Genomic DNA, 20000 nt, shown 5'->3' with positions numbered 1-20000 from the left:
CACTAGTGCACACCACATCTGCAGGCAGAGATACCCACAAATGTGTGAACCCTTTTCATTTCCACCTGTTTCTGGTGCTCTCCATAGGCTCTGTCCGAGGCAGGAAACACACTGTGACGATACACACACACACAAAGACCCACATTCTTCTATTCTTTATGGCAATGTAACAAGAGCTTGTTTTCTTTAGATCTGTATATCTACCCATTTCTATTCATTTGATCTTACAGACTCCTACTTGAAGCCCTCTACTTCAATGTATTTCTCTTCTCTTCACTTCTTTTCTTCTTTCTTTCTTTCTTTCTTTCTTTCTTCTTTTGATGGTGCCTTCCCCTCTACTTCCCACATTTTACTGTCTCTATTTCCACTCTTTACCCCCCCCCCCCCTCTCTGTCCCTCCTTCCCCCCTCCTTCATGTCCTCCTCATGCCTTGTGTTCGGTGTGCTGGAGGTCTGAGGGGGGCCTCTAATGGACCGCATGTGTCTGATGGGGACACACACACACACACTCAGCCCAGCGCTCAGCACCCCACCTCTCATCACATGAGCACCCCCACCCCCACCCCCACCCACAACACCAAACTGCTCTTTCAGAGAACAGCATACTAACAGGGGATATTGCCCAGGGACTCGGCCGCTTCCAGCCTCCTTGCACACGCGCTTTTAAAAACAACAATAAACGAATTATTCAAAATGAAGTAACAGACGAGGGAGAGTAAATAATTTATCTGGGACATTTATCTGAGTCGAATCACGCAGAGAGCCATTGTGCCATTGATGTTGCTCAAACCTTTGCAGCACCTGCTATAGAGGTACATTTACACAGCCTCAGACTGTATGTCCAATGAACTGAACAGACAATATGTTTCTGTCATATCAAGTGAGGTAACATAACATCCGTACACTCAAGCTGACTCTGGATCAGTCCTCTCCAACAGCACAGACTTTCTCATACAGTATAGGTTATTGTGTATATGTGCACTCTAAACAGCTGGAGGTGTACCATACCTCGGTGTTGGGGCGTTTGGGGTGATGCTAAGCTAATCCATGATTCTGTTTTACGCATCTCTGCAGCTCTTCTCTGGGTGAAACACAGTACAGACACAAGGCCATTCTGCGCAGGGGGTTGGAACACTGAGGTGCACCCATGTAATATTTAAGGAGACAAGTAACAGAGTTACAGTGAAGCGTGTTGGGAGGACAGGGTTTTGGGCCGAGGGCTCAAACTAAGTTTTGGTTGAAAGTAACAAGCCTGCAAGCTTCAGATTTTACTCAACCCCGTAGACTGCTCCATAAGTGTAGTATTGCTGTATGTATTAGCATCTCCAAGTCTGACGCAAGCTAACCTTCCTGATTAGTGAGTATCCGGTGCAGGGAGGCACAGCATTTACCTGTGTGGGAGGGCATGGGTTTACAAAAGGGCAACATGGCCTCCTGCCTGCCATCTGGTATAAGGGCCTTTGCCCCTGATGTGGCAGGATGCCCTTTCCCTTAAAGCTGATCCACTGTGCTTTTGGAGCTTTCGCTTTGGTGTCTGCATTTGGATTTGTCTCTTTTGTTCCCTCTCTTTTGATAGATGTTTTGTCTGCGGTACAAGTTCATTTTTCAGCGTGTGTTCCTTTTTTTGTCCGGTGAACCTCCTGCCATATTGGACCCTGGTGAGTGCACCGGTTAGTGATTGGGTTCTTTTTTTTGTCTGATATTCACGCCGGTGCCAGAGCTTCTGATGCCTCAGCATGCAGCCAGGTCCACAGAGCTCTCAAAGCCAAGACGGGCGCCGGCCCAAGACCGTGACTAAATGAGTTCCACAACATCAGAGCGTAGTGGATCCTGCCAAGCACACTGGTACAGTAAAGTCAGGCACAGAGCTTCCTTTTCCAGCCAGGATTACACAGCCTGAGCTAACATGATAAAAACTAAGAATGTCAATATAAGCTGTTTTGATACTGTTGAAAGTTACAAACCTCAATACCAAAAAATACTAAGCTGTGTTAAATAGGAGACTTAAATACTACAGTGTCGATAAGACATTGTTCTCACAGATATACGTGATGAGCACAGTCTGATCAAACGCTTCATCAACTAATAGGACCCTCTATGATCAAAGTGCGATGGCTACAGCTCCATACAGCTGATTTATTCATCCATGTATTCAATAACTACAGAAATACACTAGTCATCCATTCACATCCATTCGTCTTTTGGCAATCCACTGAGTAGCCCAATCCAGGGTGTTTAATGCACTTAAACCACTGAGTAGCCCAATCCAGGGTTTTGAATGCACTTAAACCACTGAGTAGCCCAATCCAGGGTTTTAATGCACTTAACACAAAACCAACACCAACACAAACCGACACTCTACTTAAACCATCCTTCAAAGGGTGGACCTAACCATGTCATAACCATGTCATAAACATGTCGAATATCATATCCTGTCAGTAAAAGTCCAATCAAATAATGTCCTGTTCCACTTACAGATTATTGTAATAGCAGCTTATATAGCATTAGATGCAGTAACAGAACGATGCTGTATGTATGCTGTACAGAAAAGAAGAGCCACGTGCCAAACATTAGGAGAGCTGTCATGACAATTATCGACAGTGGGAACATGACATCATTATGTCACAGGTAAATATATATAATAGGTGTTAGATCTCTGGTAAGTATCATGAAATCTGATCCATATTGCATCCCATTTTTGTTCCAAACCCTAACCTCCCTGTCAGGGATCTCAGGCTCTTGCCATTCCAGACTTCTGCGCTGTCAAAATGTGCCTCAATGTTTGAGTCTGCTGCAGCTGGGCTGCACATGGGTGTGTAGAACTCCCTGCTGTTTAGCACTCATGGCTACCACATCAGACTGAGCTTAGAGCGCATGAAGAGTTTAACAGCGGAGGCCATACTTGTCACTTTCACAAGCACTAATGAACAGATACGTCTAGATGCCCAGGGGATCAGTCCAAAAAGAAGAAAGGAAGAAGAAGAAGAAGAAGAAGAAGAAGGCAAGGGGCAGACTTGCTGGGGTGTGTGTGGGTGACTGGAGGCAATGAGGCCCCCATCACTCTGTCAGTGTGGTTAACAGCAGCTGAAGCTGAGAGGAGGAACATGCTGAATATTAGCTGTCAGCAGCTTGGTGTGGGATTTCTAATAGTGCATCCATCCAAAAACATTCAAGGTTTTCAAGCATACTGGCCAAACTTTCAGGACACTAATTGGAATTCAGGTCTTTAACTGGTGAAATTCTAGCTGAAATACTTCATAATGATGTTATTACCTGTATAATGTTATTTACTGGTTTTGGTGTAACTTTTTTGTAGTTATGGAAAGGCATTTGAGCGTTTCTTGCGATATATTTAGTCGGTGTTGTCAGCGACACGACCAGTGCAGTGAGTGTAATTGGATGTACACACAGGTGAGAGAAAACAACATGGCTACTTGGGACCATGAAGTCTCAGAAAGAATTGAAATAAGATCCTCGACCGGAGGCTCCAGGAGTGAGCAGAGGAATGCTGGGTAATGGGTCCTCTCACAGGCTCCCCTGCCAGTGACCTCTGACAGGATCTGGGAACAGTATTTGACATGAAGTGACCACTGATATATGGACTGGTAGGATCTGGGAACAGTATTTGACATGAAGGGACCACGGATATATGGACTGGTAGGATCTGGGAACAGTATTTGACATGAAGTGACCTCGGATATATGGACTGGGAGGATCTGAGAACAGTATTTTACATGAGGGCCCCCAGATCATGAAGTGGAAAGGCATGAATGTAAATAGAGTTGGGGACTCTCTGAGGGTCTTAAGGAAGTATACCAAGAAACTCAGAGGAATGCAGGAATATGTAGGAAGGCTGTGAAAATGAAACAAGATCAAACGAAACCGGAGCATGTTTGATCAGACTCACCCGGAATGTTCCATCTCACACAATCAATCATTCTAGTGACGTTGAGAAAGACACGTTACAGGGTGGCTGAAGTCATCGATGACAACATGATCACTGTGACACTTGACATGGAGCCCACCAAAACCACAACCAGAACCAGAACCTTTTCCCTTGTTAAAGTTGACCTCTTCAGGCCCACTGCAGGCTGAGCCACAGATCTCTTTGGGCCCCAGGGCTTTGCATCGCTCTGCATAGTGAATCATACAGCAGCCTTGTGATATTCATGACTCTGGACAAAATTATGCTTAGATGTAATATAGTTGAGAGAACATCAAATGCCACATGAATCCATAAATTATGAGCTGATGAATCATCACCGACGTTTGAAAACATTGCATGACTTTTTTGACACACTTTATTGATCAACTTTAGCAATGTCTTCCTAACGAACAAATCCCTCATATTGTCGTGTCTTTCTGAACTCCACACATATTCATGACTTATGTAGTTACATGGTGTTGATCTTTGCAAAGATCAATCTGAGTAAACAACCAAAAGGTCTAGTAAATGGAGGGCATCAAAGAGGCTTGGACTAGACATAGGTGTACCATTAAAGAAAATAGCTTTTCTTCGCATGACAATTTTTGTGACATGATCATCAGTCTACATTAATTGCATTTTGTGTGTGTGTGTGTGTGAGTCTAAGAGAGAAAGAAAGAGAGAGCGAGATAGAGAATGTGTGTGTGTCTGTGTCTAAGAGAGAGAGAGAAAGAGAGCGGGAGTGAGAATGTGTGTGTGTGTGTTTTTGCACATATTTGTGTGCATGTGGCCAAATATGGATACTGCCCAAAATCTTTGGCTCCTGTCACTAAGCCCACCCACCCATCCACTGTGTCATACCCACCGCCAGGAAAACAGACCCGCTTCTCTCTCCTCTAAAGATGGAGATCACACTATGATGACAATATGGAGACCTGAACATGCACAACCAGCCATTTTATATTTGTACAATGTAGCTCATGTATAATGTTTTTGCCATCATGAGATAGTGTTGGATGTTTGACATGAAGTCTCGTTCTGTTGCTCCACAGTAGTGTGTGATGGTTGCCATCATGAGATAGTGTTGAATGTTTGACATGAAGTCTCATTATGTTGCTCCAGAGTAGTGTGTGATGGTTGCCATCATGAGATAGTGTTGAATGTTTGACATGAAGTCTCATAATGTTGCTCCAGAGTAGTGTGTGATGGTTGCCAATGATAAATAGATTCACACAGTTGGAGGCACAATCTCCAGAAGTGTTGCGTTTGTGCCAGAGTGGAATGCAACAAGAAGAAGAAGCACCCCCGTCCTTCACTCACTCCTTTTCTGATTCTGTCTATCCCTCTCTACAATCTTCATGTCAGTTTTGTTTTTGTATTTTTTTCTGTACTTCTTTAGAATACCAAAGCAGTCATAACTCTGATTTTTTCTTTGTGAGAGTGAATACCCCTAGTAGATATTCCCCTCCTCCTCCTCCTCCTCTTCGCTCTCTCTCTCTGTCTCCCTCTGTCTCACACACACACACACACACACACATACACACCCACTCAATTCCTCTACCACGCCAGATTAGCTGATTTTAGTTACCCTCGACATATCGACAAAGGAGTACTCCCACTCCTGCTCTCACTTCTTCTCTCTCTCTCTCTGTCCCTCTCTCTCTCTCTCTCTGTCTCTCTCTCTCTCCCTCTGTCCCTCTCTCTCTCTCTCCCTCTCCTCTATGCCTGTCTCACCAGAGGTTGTGAGGTTGCGTTCGCAGGGCTGCACTGCTCCTCCTACCCCTCCTCTCTCCGTCTCCCTTTTTTTACTTTCTGATTTACCTCTCTCTCTCTCTCTCTCTCCCTCGCTCCCTCTCTCTTCTAACGACCGGATCATGTTCTATTTCCAGCTGGTGATCATGGCCGGCACCGTTCTCCTGGCGTACTACTTTGAGTACACGGACACCTTCCCCGTGCACGTCCAGGGCTTCTTCTGCTACGACAAGGCCTTCTCCAAGCCCTACCCCGGACCGGAGCACAGCAGCAAGGTCCCCCCCGTACTGGTGTACTCGCTGGTCACCGCCATCCCCACTCTCACGGTGAGTGTGTGAGTGAGTGAGTGAGCGCATGCTCAGCAGACTCATACTCCTCTGCTAACTCTCTTCTTCTGCTCCATGCTCTGAGAGATGAGTGTGTGTGTCATGCTTGTGTGTGAGACTGTGAGATATGTGTGTGTGTGTGTGTGTGTTTGTGTGTGTGTTTGTCTGTGTGTGAGGTGTGTGTGTCATGCTTGTATGTGTGAGATGTGTGTGTTTGTGTGCTTGTGTGTGTGTTGCTGTGAGGTGTGTGTGTGTGTGTGTGTGTGTGTGTGTGTGCGCATGTGTGTGTGTGATTGTGTGTGTGTTTGTCTGTGAGGTGTGTGTGTGTGTGTATGTGTGTGTGTATAGGCGTGTGCTTCTTTGTGTAAATGGGACTCTTTTATCTTTTGTCTGTGGGCGACAGTATAGAGGGAGCGTGAACAGATTGGTGAGCTGCGTGGAGCTCCCCTCCTCTTTAGGCAGCTTTGTGTGTGTGTGTGTGTGTGTGTGTGTGTGTGTGTGTGTGTGTGTGTGTGTGTGTGTGTTATTGTGAATGTGTGCATGCATTAGCACAGGAGCATATGTGAATATAGTGAATAGTTTATACACACAGAGAAATCACTATGAATGAGTGAGTGAGCAGTATGAATGATAAGGGAAAGAGACATTTGTGTGCTTAAATCCTTCCTCATGAACAAACTATATACACTATGTGTGCAGATGTGTTTGTGTGTAAGTACTGTATGCATAAATGTATGTACTGTACGTAGGCATACACATGGATGCACGTTGCTACTGAGTGTGTGTATGTGTGTGTGTGTGTCTTTGTGTGTGTGTAGAGCAGGAGTAAGATTGTCATTGTGGAAAAGCCGCTGAGCGTGAAATCTGCAGCACCTGGTACAGGCTCTCCGTCTGCCAGAGTTCAGTCAGGGCTGGACCCACCGCCCAGGCTCTCATCTACATGCACCGGACCAAACACCACACATACACACATCAAACATGCAGAAACAGACCAAACACCACACATACACACATCAAACATGCAGAAACAGACCAAACACTAAACATACACACATCAAACATGCACCGGACCAAACACCACACATACACACATCAAACATGCAAAAACAGACCAAACACCACACATACACACATCAAACATGCAGAAACAGACCAAACACCACACATACACACATCAAACATGCAGAAACAGACCAAACACACAAAGACCAGAGACTTAGAAATCACACCAAACATTAATTTATTATTCACCAAATGCTAGGACATAGATTTCTCAGGTAGTGATGCTCAGAATACAAATACAGCACCACATACTCAGACTTCCTAATGCACACTTACAGCCAGATCTTTACAGTAACTGAAACTCAAAACACTTCTTTCAATCAGAGCTTAACCTACCACTCTCGCCGCAAGACTGCAGATATTACTGTGGACAGGCTCATTCAGAGTTCATCTGACCCATCTATTAGAGACATCACAACAGAACAGCATCGAACTCACAACTTGATTTATTTACTCTATGTCTGTGGATCGACACAATGCTATAAAGTATTGTAAACATTTGATATATCTGGCAGTCCCATACAATGTGTGATTATAGAATGTAAGAAACCTTTAACACACTTAAGTTCAGAGCTTTGGAATGGATTTGAGTGGGAAGGATGCTTGGGAGTAGCTTCTAATGAGGCTGATGTAGTGGAGATATTGAACGTATTGATCATTCAGACAAGTCCTGCCCTACAGACCCAGTTACAACCTCATCCTCTGACTGACACTCAGATTGGCACCTGGCACAGGCACACACAGAGTACCTCTCTGCCTTGTTTTCCTCCCCGCGTGCGTTTACTAGGTACCCTTAGCCTGTCAGTCAGATGTGACAGTGATGAGCAGCATGTCAGCAGACTGCTGCTGTAGTACACAAAACAGACCTCTAGGGGGCCCCATTTGTGATGCAGTACCTTCAGCCTATGGTTTGCCATGGTTTCCTAACTACTGGAAACTCTTTTATCAGTGCTTCTTTTGAAATCTTGTCCCTTGAGTGTTCACTTGAGACTCCTCAGGCAGAGATAACCCTTAATCTTAACCTTTGATTAGTATGTCATGACCATGCCTTCTTTCTGTTACATTCTCCCCACTTTAGCAACTTCCATAGATACAGTGTGTGTGTGTGTGTGTGGGGGGGGGGGGGGGGGTGTGAATAGAGAAGCTTATAGAGGGGTCATGCCTGGAGCTGGTCTGATGTGAATAGAGAGGCTTATAGAGGGGTCATGCATCGGACACTCATGTTACACCAGTCATCTCATGGTGCTCCTCTTGGACCTGTGGAACATTTGGCCTCCCTAAAGTCAACTGTAAAAAACAAAACATGTGTGAACTTGCCAGCTGTCTTCTCTGGTTTCCATGTGACTCGTCCATGCATGTGTCATCTAGCAGAGTACTGTATGCAGTTGGCCTAGGACATGTCCTTGGGCACATACATATGCACATATTTCATACGTACACACACAGACACACACACACAGACCCCCCCCCCCCCCCACACACACACACAGACACACACACACACACACATGCACCACACACACACAGCATGTCTTTCAGCATTGCTAGTCTTCAGCAGGTGATTGATCAGACTAGCACATCTCTAAAGCTATTGGTCTGATAACTCTAGACTCTCAGCTGCCCTGCACCACATCCCACACTCTGTCCTATAACACATGCTGATTTGGATGTATGGCTTTGAGGGCCAAAGAGCTTTTACACACAACCCTGCAGAAGAGTCATAGACACACACGGTTCTACTCATAACCGCAGTGAACACGTAGTTCCTCATAAAGAACGCATGACAGGCTTCTGAGCCACTGCTGCTAAAGCCATTATCTCTCTCCTGCTTCTTGCGTTTCGCTTCCTAATTAACACTTCCTGTCGAAAGGCTGTCAGCTCCCCAGGATGTGTTAGCAGTCATGTGAAGCAGCACGAAGGCAACAGCTATTCAAATGTGCTAAAGTTTCTTCTTTATCCACTCTCTCTCCCTCTAGTTTCCCTTCTGTGTTGAACACATGCTGTAGAAATCATAAATACTCATTCCTACCCACACCTTCAGTAAATTGCTGAACGCGACAATAGTCAAAGTCACTGGTTCCTGTGCTCAATTAACCTCTGTGAGAAAGTAGCCCAAGTCATATTACACAGATCTATTTAAAAAAAAAGATCAGTTCTGATCTAGCGAGTGACATGGAAGATGTCTGTTGAAGAGCTAGATAACTGCATCTTTGCTGGATCTGGAAAAGCTGTGAGAACAATTGGGACGGAATAGACGTGATGATGTCTGATGTCATCCTAATGTGATGTTTTTGTTGTGATGTGTCTAGATTGGCTCTAGCAGACCTGTCAAGCTCAACTAACATCCTCACCTCTTCAGAAATCACACATTAAAACACTATTAAACCTATGCTCTATCATTCAATTCCATTCAATTTTATTTATAAAGTGCCAAAACAAACAAACACTTTACAGAGCCCAGAGCCTGAACCCTCCTGGAGCACAAAGGCAATATTTATTACTACCAGTACTCTATTAGTCTACAACTACTCTATTAGTAGTCTATCAGTCTACAACTACTGTATTAGTACTCTAAATCCTTGTTGTATTACTATATTAGTACCATGGTCATGGAAAACGCTTATTTCTGATTGGCAGGCAGGGGTGTTATTTTCGTTTATAGGGACAATATATTTTGTATACATGGGTTAGTCAGTTACTGCAAACACTGTATATGTATTTTGATGACATTAAAAGGTGTATTAAAATGGTTCCCACATTAATCTAGAGGCTGGCACTTCAGTGAGTCAGGGCGCCCACAGGGGGAAGATGCTCCTGAGGCCCGGTGCCCACTGTCCTACCACGTCACTAATGCCCTGGAGGGCAGAGCTGTGCCACCTGGGTAAATGAGGCAGATGGCAGAGCCAGCTTTCAGGGGGCGGGAGGAGGGGGCGCTCAGTGGCATTTCAGCATATGTCAGCTCGCCACTACTCGCCCGACCCACCCAGTCAACACGGCTTCTGCTGGAGCCGGAGGGAGAGATGCGGAGGAGAGGATGAAAGGAAAGAAGAGCAAAGGGAGATGGGATGAGACAGCATGCTGTTTTTAAAGAAAGGGGTGAAAAAGCAAGAAAAAGAGAGATACAAAAGAAAGAAAGAATATGAGAAAAGAAGGGGAACCTGACACACGGGTAATAACAGCTGCAGGTGATGCTTTGTTAGGGTGATTTGGAAGGTAGTCGTCTACTTCAAACCGAGGCTTGCACAGTCAGTGGCATTTGTGCTTTCCATAGGAGGATGAGTTATGTACAGCCAGTCAGTCTTCACAGCTGCCTGAGCATACACACAACATTCAGATCAGAGCACAGAGCACAGAGTGCTATCAACAGCAATAAATCAATCACCATCTCTTATTTTTCCCTTCTTAGACACACACACACACACACACACACACACACACACACACACACACACACACACACACACACACACACACACACACACACAGAGTCAGGCACATACAGTACTCTCTGGTGCACTCATGCAGAATGAGATATGAGGATATTTCACAGCCACACTGACTCCCAGTCGCTAGTATGTTTGAATGCTTGTCTGTAGTCGGCCCTCGGGGTGTGGTGTTTCTTAAACTCATACTCGGAGGGTGATCTATGGTGTCATATGTCAGAGACTGTTCACGTGCCAGAGTGCTACTGGCTGCCTCGGGTATAGTGTGTAGCTGATAATGTATCAAGTGTACACATAAAACGCACACAGACTTGTACATTCATGTGGAAGTGTGCTTATGTATAGCACTGTGTGTGTGTGTGTGTGTGTGTCTCTGTGTGTGTGTGTGTGTGTGTGTCTCTGTGTGTGTGTGTGTGTGTGTGTGTGTGTGTGTGTGTGTGTGTGTGTGTGTGTGTGTGTGTGTGTGTGTGTGTGTGTGTCTGTGTGTGTGAAATGTCACCATAGTGAAAGGATGTGGAAGGATGTCATATATATATACCCAGCCCCTCAAAACAAGGATCGAGTTATTTATAGCCCCTCAGTCTCCCTCTGTCTCGTCTCGTCTCATATCTATACCTCATCAACATCTCATTGTTCCCTCTTTCTCACCGTACCCTTCCTCGTACCCATCCTTTCCCTCGTCATTCCATCCCTTCCTCTGTAATTACACTGTGCTTGCTGTACTGTCCTTTCTGCCCGTTTAGATTGCACTTGGGCTGGGCTTACCATCTGTCTGTCATTCTGGCACATAACTGCCAAACGGGAAAGAAGGGAGAAAGAGAGCAGCGGAAGGCAAGATTACTCTTAGAGCGAGGAAGCGCAGTGGGTAGAACATGGGATAGCATTCATGACAAATACAAATGGATGGGTAGGGGAGAGAGAGAGGGAGAGAGAGAGAGAGAGAGAGGGAGCAAGAGGGAGAGAGAGAGAGGGGGGGAGAGAGAGAGAGAGAGAGTGAAAGAGGGAGAGAGACTAATAACAAGGTTGCATGGCACTCCAAACAAAGGAATATTCATGCATGCCTTAGTTAAGGAAGGTGAAGGTTTGTTTGATTAGGACCAGATGCATTGCTGAGTGCTGGAGGTGTGCTCACACTTTGATAGTGTTAGTGTGTAGTCTTTAGAACACAGAGCAGATTTGAGCCCAGTCTCCCCCAGCTGCACTCATTCTTCCCATCATATCCTCAGAGCATCCTCAGCATCGATCAAACACACAAACACACAAACACACAAACACAAGCATCGATCAAACACACAAACACAAGCATTGATCAAACAGACAAACACACAAACACACAAACACAAGCGTTGATCAAACACACAAACACAAACATCATGGCGTGCTGACAGCACACTGCGAGAGCCATGAGATCAGTGGGAAATCCCTCCATCAAGAAACCTGTCTGCCAGTCAAACAAATCCTCACAGTCAGTCACAATAACACAGTCAGAAACACCAGTTCCTCCATTATCTAGTAAAGCCCTAAGGGCAGCACAATATTTACATTTAGGTCAAAGGCTCCTCCATAAAGGCACACAGGGCCGGAGGCTAAGGCATATATAACCCACCACACTGGCACTGGCCCTGGGGAGGGGATGGCATGCTACTGATGCCACTGCATGCTAGGGGTGGGGTGGGGTGGGGTGGAGTGTCATGATGCTGTTGTTGTGGTGATAATGATGTTGTTGACCTTTAAGGAAATAATGGATTCATTAGCAGTGATATTTATAAATGTATGGCCATGGACTCAGGCTGTTTAGGATATAGATACGTTATGTAGCCCACACCCCAGATAATGTAGCCTAGGACCTTTTCCATTCCAGTGTAGCCACATTACAAAAACGTGTGTGTGTGTGTGTGTGCGTGTGCGCGTGCGTGTGCGTTTACGTGTGTGTGTGTTTACTTGTGTGTGTGCGTGTGCGTATGTGTGTGCGCATGTGTGTGAAGATCATAAATGTGTGTATTCTTGATAGCAACTGCACCATGTCTGCTTCACTGAGTGCACATCCTATTACTTCCAGGATCTTTGCACTTCATGTGCATTCTGCAAAATCCCTACCATCTATGTCATGTGTGTGTGTGTGTGTGTGTGTGTGTGTGTGTGTTCATGTGCATTCTGCAAAATCCCTACCATCTATGTCAGCGCAGCGAGTCTCCCAGAATCAGCCTCACAATCACATCCGCTCTCATCCTCCATCCTTTACCCTTCAACTGATCTCTCAGTCTCCACATCCTATCTCTGTCTTTCACACCTCTCACGACACTATACTACACTATACAATCCACAGTCTCCACATCCTATCTCTCTCTTTCACACCTCTTACTACACTATACTATCCACAGTCTCCACATCCTATCTCTCTCTTTCACATCTCTCACTACACTATACAATCCACAGTCTCCACATCCTATCTCTCTCTTTCACATCTCTCACTACACTATACTAGCCACATTGTATTGTAATTACAATAAGGGTAGGGAGACTTACAGAAAGTCAGTGACAAATGCTTTGAAAGAAGCTTTGAAAAAGGCTATGCTAAAGCTATGCTAAAGCTTACAAATAAAGCAACAACCAATCGTATGTATGCAGTGCAGACTAATGACCCAGCTTATAAAGCAGTTACACTAACCAAGGTTTGTGCAGAGCAGAGCCCATAAATCTAAGTGATCGTTTGCAAGGGACTCCACAGACATTGCTGAAGTACGCCACAGTTTGCTCAACCCACTGGAGGAGAGTCGTCATAATGACGCTCAAATTCATCCCAAGTCAAATGAGCCATCACAGAGCCACGCTGAATGAACACCCTCAGCTGTTTGACTCTTTGAAACTTTCTCCCCTTCTGGCTCGAGAGGGGAGTGCAGCCAAAAACGGTAATTACCAGTCTGTCCCAGCAAGAGTTGATTAAGTGTGTGCCGTGCACATTAGCATTACTCACAGTCAAAACACACACACACACACAACCCCCGCCCGACTCTCTGCCTTTGTCATTCTTCATTCCCTACACACACACACTCAACCACGCACACACGCACGCACACACACACACGCAGACTCACAAACACAAACTCTCCCCCTCACTCTCTGCCTTTGTCATTCTCCATTCCCGCCACACACACACTGAACCATGCACGGACGCACACACACACACACACACGCACACGCATACATACACACACAAACACACACACACACACACACGCACACACACACACACACGCACACACACACATCCAGCGAACCCCCCCGGCTGTCGGACTCATTCACCGATGCGCCATCAGACGTGGGTGAAGAGCAGGACACGCTGTCTCCTCCAGTCTCCTCTTTGTCTCCACGCAAGAGCTGATGTCATAGACGGGGAGTCGACTCGCTCAGCGGGCTATTCTTGGCTCTCCCTGCGCGACCCCCCCCCACCCCCAGCATGCTGGTCGATAGCCAGGCACTCTGTGTGGATTTACAGACTGCTTCAAGGGTCTCGGCCAGGCAGTCTGTGTGGATTTACAGACTGCTTCAAGGGTCTCGGCGAGGGAGCTTTGCAGCTGCAGTTGTGACGTCCCCGCTTGTTCAGGCCGAGGCCGTGGTGTTGCTCTACCTTGGGGCAGTAGCTCTAGTGAGGCCCGTCGCTTGTTCAGGCCGAGGCCGTGGTGCTGCTCTACCTTGGGGCAGTAGCTCTAGTGAGGCCCGTCGCTTGTTCAGGCCGAGGCCGTGGTGTTGCTCTACCTTGGGGCAGTAGCTCTAGTGAGGCCCGTCGCTTGTTCAGGCCGAGGCCGTGGTGCTGCTCTACCTTGGGGCAGTAGCTCTAGTGAGGCCCGTCGCTTGTTCAGGCCGAGGCCGTGGTGCTGCTCTACCTTGGGGCAGTAGCTCTAGTGAGGCCCGTCGCTTGTTCAGGCCTGATGGCACGAAACCAAACAGTGCAACCAACAGCAGCCTTTAAGCCTCGCTCATGTAGCGGACGTGGGCATTCATTTCCCATGAAAGATGCTGCTGAGGAAAGGTGTGAGGAAAATTCAAATGCACCTGTTCCGTGGCATTGGGCACCTTCTATGAGACACGAACTGTGGCAGTGAAATCGAATCTATTGCTCATGGGCTTACTTCATTTTGCAACAGTCTCTCATCCTTCTCCACCTTTCCCTGGCTTTCTCTCACATCACCATGCAGAGCTGAATCAGCCCACCTCAAACTTGGCTGAGTTACTGCAGCAGCCGTCTCTGCATGTCCTTAGGCAGTGTAAAATGACACAGTCTACCTCAGTCACTGTGCTACACCATGTATCTATTCCTTTTTTAAGGAGTGCAGTCCACTAGGAATAGTTGATCAAATCACATTTCATTTGGGCCAGTTTCTAGATTATGTGTTGGTAGTGCCAGCCCATTATACAAGGGTTAAAATGGGTTTGTATTGTAGTTATGACTACATGACAGATATTCTGAAAGAGGAAATGTAAAGTTGTAAGAGTTGTGATGTGTTAGCTGTGTTACGTTAGTTTAGTCTCTTTGATGACACTCAGGGTACTTCCAGACAACTGCTTGTATCAATTGTAAGGACACCTGAGAACAATGAAAGCCTTACACTGTGTTCATTTATCCTGCTGGTATGCTGCTGGTATCTACTGGTAACTTACACAAATTATGATAATCATTGTTATAATATAATTAATGACAAATCTGTGCCTTCATGGCATGTTTCACAAGAAAACTCCCTGAATCATTTCTGTATACTTTACCCAACTCACACTTTTCAGGCCATCACAACTTAAGTTCCTCAGGCAACCATTCACGTCTTGTTGGCACTGCATCTCTAGCTGACACAGCTCAGAAGACGTTGGCTACACTGGGGAAGTGTGTGTGTGTGTGTGTGTGTGTGTGTGTGTGTGTGTGTGTGTGTGTGTGTGTGTGTGTGTGTGTGTGTGTGTGTGTGTGTGTTTGTGTGTCTTGCATTTTGTCCAAAGTCATGGACCATCCATCACTCTAAGCTCTAAGTGTTCTTCCAAATTTTGCAATTGTGTGCAGTGAGGGAGAATATATAAATTGGGGCTCCATATGAATCAGGCCTTTTACAGCCATGTTGCATAGGGGCCTTTACTGAATCAGGCCTTTACAGCCATGTTACATAGGGGCCTTTACTGAATCAGGCCTTTTACAGTCATGTTGCATAGGGGCCTTTACTGAATCAGGCCTTTGCAGACATGTTGCATAGGGGCCTTGGCATGGGGCATAAGCCAAAGAAATGGACTAGTGTAGAATAGTGTTACATGTTTCATTGGAGCAGACTCTATCAGTGCACATAAAGCACACTAAGACAAGGGGACTAACTCTGTTAGTGCACATAAAGCACACTAAGACAAGGGGACTAACTCTATTAGTGCACATAAAGCACACTAAGACAAGGGGATTAACTCTATTAGTGCACATAAAGCACACTAAGACAAGGGGACTAACTCTATTAGTGCACATAAACAGGAGCGGCCCTAGCACATTTGGCGCTCTAGGCGAGCTTCACTCCTGGCGCATTTAGTCTTCTAAAAGTGAATCTAAAATGATATAACAAAAGTATGTATTATCATTATTTGTTAAATGTAGCTATTATGTAGTTATTAAGCATTTTGGTGTATTTGGACAGCCTGACATTTTTTTATTCCAAGATGCATAGCTCTTGATTAGTTGAATCATGTCTAATTAAACTGGCTAGCTCGCTCCACCAAAACTAACGTTGTTATGATTACTCACATTTTTATTTCATGACACATCGAAAATGAGGCAAATTGCGGTACAGCTGAACTTGAACTGATGTTTCGACTAAATGGCAATAACAAGGAACGTCACAAGTCGCTAGCTAGCGTTAGCTAACTAGCAAGATTACATACAATCCATTCGCTAAAGTTGACAATACAACACTTGGATTTTTACCAGTATTCCTCATTTGTTGACAAGTTGCCGTGTTTGGCTTCCTTAATGGGTGGGCTATGCAACGAGTAAGATATGTGTAGTGTTGTTGCACTGGCTATTGGCTTTATATGTGCGCTCCTATTTTAATCATGTCTTTTTTTGTATAATGTAGAATAAATGGACATATCATTTTTGATATACCCGCCTCTGTAAAATCCTTAAAGAACTATGTGACAGGGAGTAGGAAAACGTTCAATGATAAGGTACATCTTTTCTTCTTAACTCCACTAAAGTGCCCGGGGCAATTCACGCATTCGTGAACGTTTTCTTATCTGGAATTCATTCTAGGCTAGAACAGGATTTAAGGATTTACCTTTCTCCTTGGCACGTTTCTCTTCTTCTTCCTTTCTTTTCTTCTTAAATTGCGCCCCGGATGGCTTTTGCCTCTTCATTATTTAGTTCTTCAAAGTTTCTTGAACACACACACACACTCTAACCAAACGCCTCACTGTGCTAGCATGTTCTGACAACACCAAGGACGTACGTACCCCTTCTGTTTTTTTTTTATGTCAAAATATTGGTTGGAGCTATAGAAGGGGGCGCAAAAAAAACTCTGTCCAGCAAAACAAAAACACAATTCTTGTTTTTTTTTTTTTTTTGCGCCCCCCTCAGAGTGGCGCCCCTGCACATAAAGCACACTAGGACAAGGGGACTAACTCTATTCCTATTGAGACATAATAGAACATGATGTGTGTTGGCCTTTTTCAGGGCAGCTGTGTGTTATCTCTAAAAATATCAATCTCCATGTATCCTCCCTCCGTTACTTCATGTCAGCAGTAGTCACCCTGAGTAGCCAACCTTGCAAGGTACAGCATTCCCCCATCAACTGCAGGATCTCTGGGGGGTGTGTGGCATGACATGGTGGATGGTGACATGATCAGACGGGTCGGGGGGTGGCAGAGTGCTCCTCCGGATGGCTTTGATAGGGAGCCCGTGCCCATCTGTGTGTGCCTCAGATCCTAATGGGGGAGCTGATGGTGTTCTTCCTCAAGGCGGGGAGCACCCAGGAGAAGACCATCGTCACCGCAGACTGTTGCTACTTCAACCCCCTCTTCAGACGCATCGTACGCTTCCTGGGTAGGGGCATTATGTTCACATACACACACACACACACACACACACATACACACATACACACAAGCACACACATCCAGCTATATACATCAACACTCATATACTGTCACGTAGATTACTTAAATAAGATTGCAGGTGCAGATCAAAGACTATCCTCAAAAGGAAAATAATATTTGATCAGACTTTTGGTCTGTCACATCACCACAGCATTGTGTTCTTACATTTTGAAGGCAAAAAAGGAAGGTAATTACTGATTTGATGAATGAAATAAAAATACTTTGATCTTTGACAATACTTTAAATATGATGTTCCCTTAACTGAAATATAATTTGCCTTTAATCAAATTGGTCTGAAATATGTCATCTCTCTCTCTCTCTGTCTCTCTGTCTCTCTCTCTCTCTCTCTTTCTCTCTCTGTCTCTCTCTCTGTCTCTCTCTCTTTCTCTCTCTCTCTGTCTCTCTCTCTCTCTCTCTGTCTCTCTCTCTCTCTCTGTCTGTCTGTCTCTCTGTCTCTCTCTCTCTCTCTCTCTCTCTCTCTCTCTCTCTCTCTCTCTCTCAGGGGTGTACTCGTTCGGCCTCTTCACCACCAGTATCTTCGCGAACGCTGGCCAGGTGGTGACGGGGAACCAGACGCCTCACTTCCTGAGCGCCTGCCTGCCCAACTACACGGCGCTGGGCTGCCAGTCGGCCATGCAGTACATCACGGAGCGGCGCGCCTGCACGGGGAACCCGCTGCTGGTGGCCTCCGCACGCAAGTCCTTCCCCTCCAAAGACGCCGCGCTCAGCGTCTACTCAGCAGTCTACACGGTGGTGAGCAATGGGACTGGTGCACGGAGATTCATTATTCATTTGCTCAACTCCACACACACACACACACACACACACACACACACACACTCGTACGCACGCACGCACGCACGCACGCACGCACGCACGCACGCACGCACGCACGCACACACACACACACACACACACACACACACACACACACACACACGGTATACAGTAGAGAGAGGCAGGCATTACTTTCTCTCTGTCTCTTTATCATGCTCACAGACACACTCAGGAAAGACTTGAGGTCGTTAGTCACATACAGAGAGGAGAGAAGAACATTTATCATTCCTACATGCAGTCAGAGGATGTTCTTCACTCTCTCACACACACACACACACACACACACACACACACACACACACACACAGGGGTAAGGGGACATTCATCATTCAAGGATACACAGGAGGACGAGCGTTGTCATATGAAGGTCAGCCTTAGACAGTGAGAAGGTACTTCTCATGGAGCGCTTAGCCATCCAAACCCTGTTCCTGAGCCGTGTTGGAGCAGGACACACACACACACACACACACACACACAGGGTTATGTCCTCACATTAAGAGCCGTGTTGGAGACACACACAGGGTTATGTCCTCACATTAAGAGCCGTGTTGGAGACACACACAGGGTTATGTCCTCACATTAAGAGCCGTGTTGGAGACACACACAGGGTTATGTCCTCACATTAAGAGCCGTGTTGGAGCAGGACACACTCAGGGTTATGTCCTCACATTAAGAGCCGTGTTGGAGCAGGACACACACAGGGTTATGTCCTCACATTAAGAGCCGTGTTGGAGCAGGACACACACAGGGTTATGTCCTCACATTAAGAGCCGTGTTGGAGCAGGACACAGGGTTATGTCCTCACATTAAGGGCCGTGTTGGAGCAGGACACACACAGGGTTATGTCCTCACATTAAGGGCCGTGTTGGAGCAGGACACAGGGTTATGTCCTCACATTAAGAGCAGTGTTGGAGCAGGACACACTCAGGGTTATGTCCTCACATTAAGAGCCGTGTTGGAGACACACACAGGGTTATGTCCTCACATTAAGGGCTGTGTTGGAGCAGGACACAGGGTTATGTCCTCACATTAAGAGCCGTGTTGGAGACACACACAGGGTTATGTCCTCACATTAAGAGCTGTGTTGGAGTAGGACACACTCAGGGTTATGTCCTCACATTAAGGGCTCAGGGAAAGGGTCTCCATCAGAAGGCTCTCACCAAGAATTTATGAACCCCTCTCTCTGACCTAGCCTCTCTCTGATTGGCTTCAGTTATTGTGGTCATATAATACCTTTTTTATATTTTATAGATTTTTTATATAATTATATATTCAATTTTAACCAAATGTAATCTAACAATACCTTTTTTTATATAAATAAGCAATAACTAAAAAGCATTTTCATCACTGCAGTGAGGTTCTATGATGAATATATATGTATATTACATACATTAATGTATATAGATTTCAGCATACTTCACATTAACATGTATATTCACATGAATGTTAATGCAGATTAATATCCACCCATGTATTCTCGGCCTCTTAGATGTACGTGACGCTGGTGTCTCGGACGAAAGGCACCCGCCTGGCCAAGCCTACG

The 20000-nt window shown here is 45.7% G+C and overlaps 1 protein-coding gene across 2 annotated transcripts in view; it reads left to right on the top strand.

The window, feature by feature from the left end:
* plppr2a (phospholipid phosphatase related 2a) overlaps nucleotides 1-20000 on the top strand; it is a 44037-nt gene that overhangs the window by 20384 nt on the left and 3653 nt on the right. Inside the window, exons 3-6 of one of the 2 annotated variants that reach the window (XM_031569179.2) lie at nucleotides 5814-6002; nucleotides 17447-17567; nucleotides 18123-18373; nucleotides 19947-20000. The exon at nucleotides 19947-20000 is cut by the window's right edge and continues 123 nt beyond it. In XM_031569179.2, the coding sequence (XP_031425039.1) occupies nucleotides 5814-6002; nucleotides 17447-17567; nucleotides 18123-18373; nucleotides 19947-20000 (615 nt within the window). Of the gene's footprint in view, nucleotides 1-5166; nucleotides 6003-17446; nucleotides 17568-18122; nucleotides 18374-19946 lie in introns of those variants that run through there. The other variant, XM_031569185.2, reaches the window with a different exon arrangement.

The sequence above is a fragment of the Clupea harengus genome, chromosome 1 (assembly GCF_900700415.2).
Source record: "Clupea harengus chromosome 1, Ch_v2.0.2, whole genome shotgun sequence".
Lineage (NCBI taxonomy): Eukaryota > Metazoa > Chordata > Actinopteri > Clupeiformes > Clupeidae > Clupea > Clupea harengus.
The sequence above is the reverse complement of the archived record's forward strand: the minus strand, read 5'-3'. Positions and strand labels throughout refer to the sequence as shown.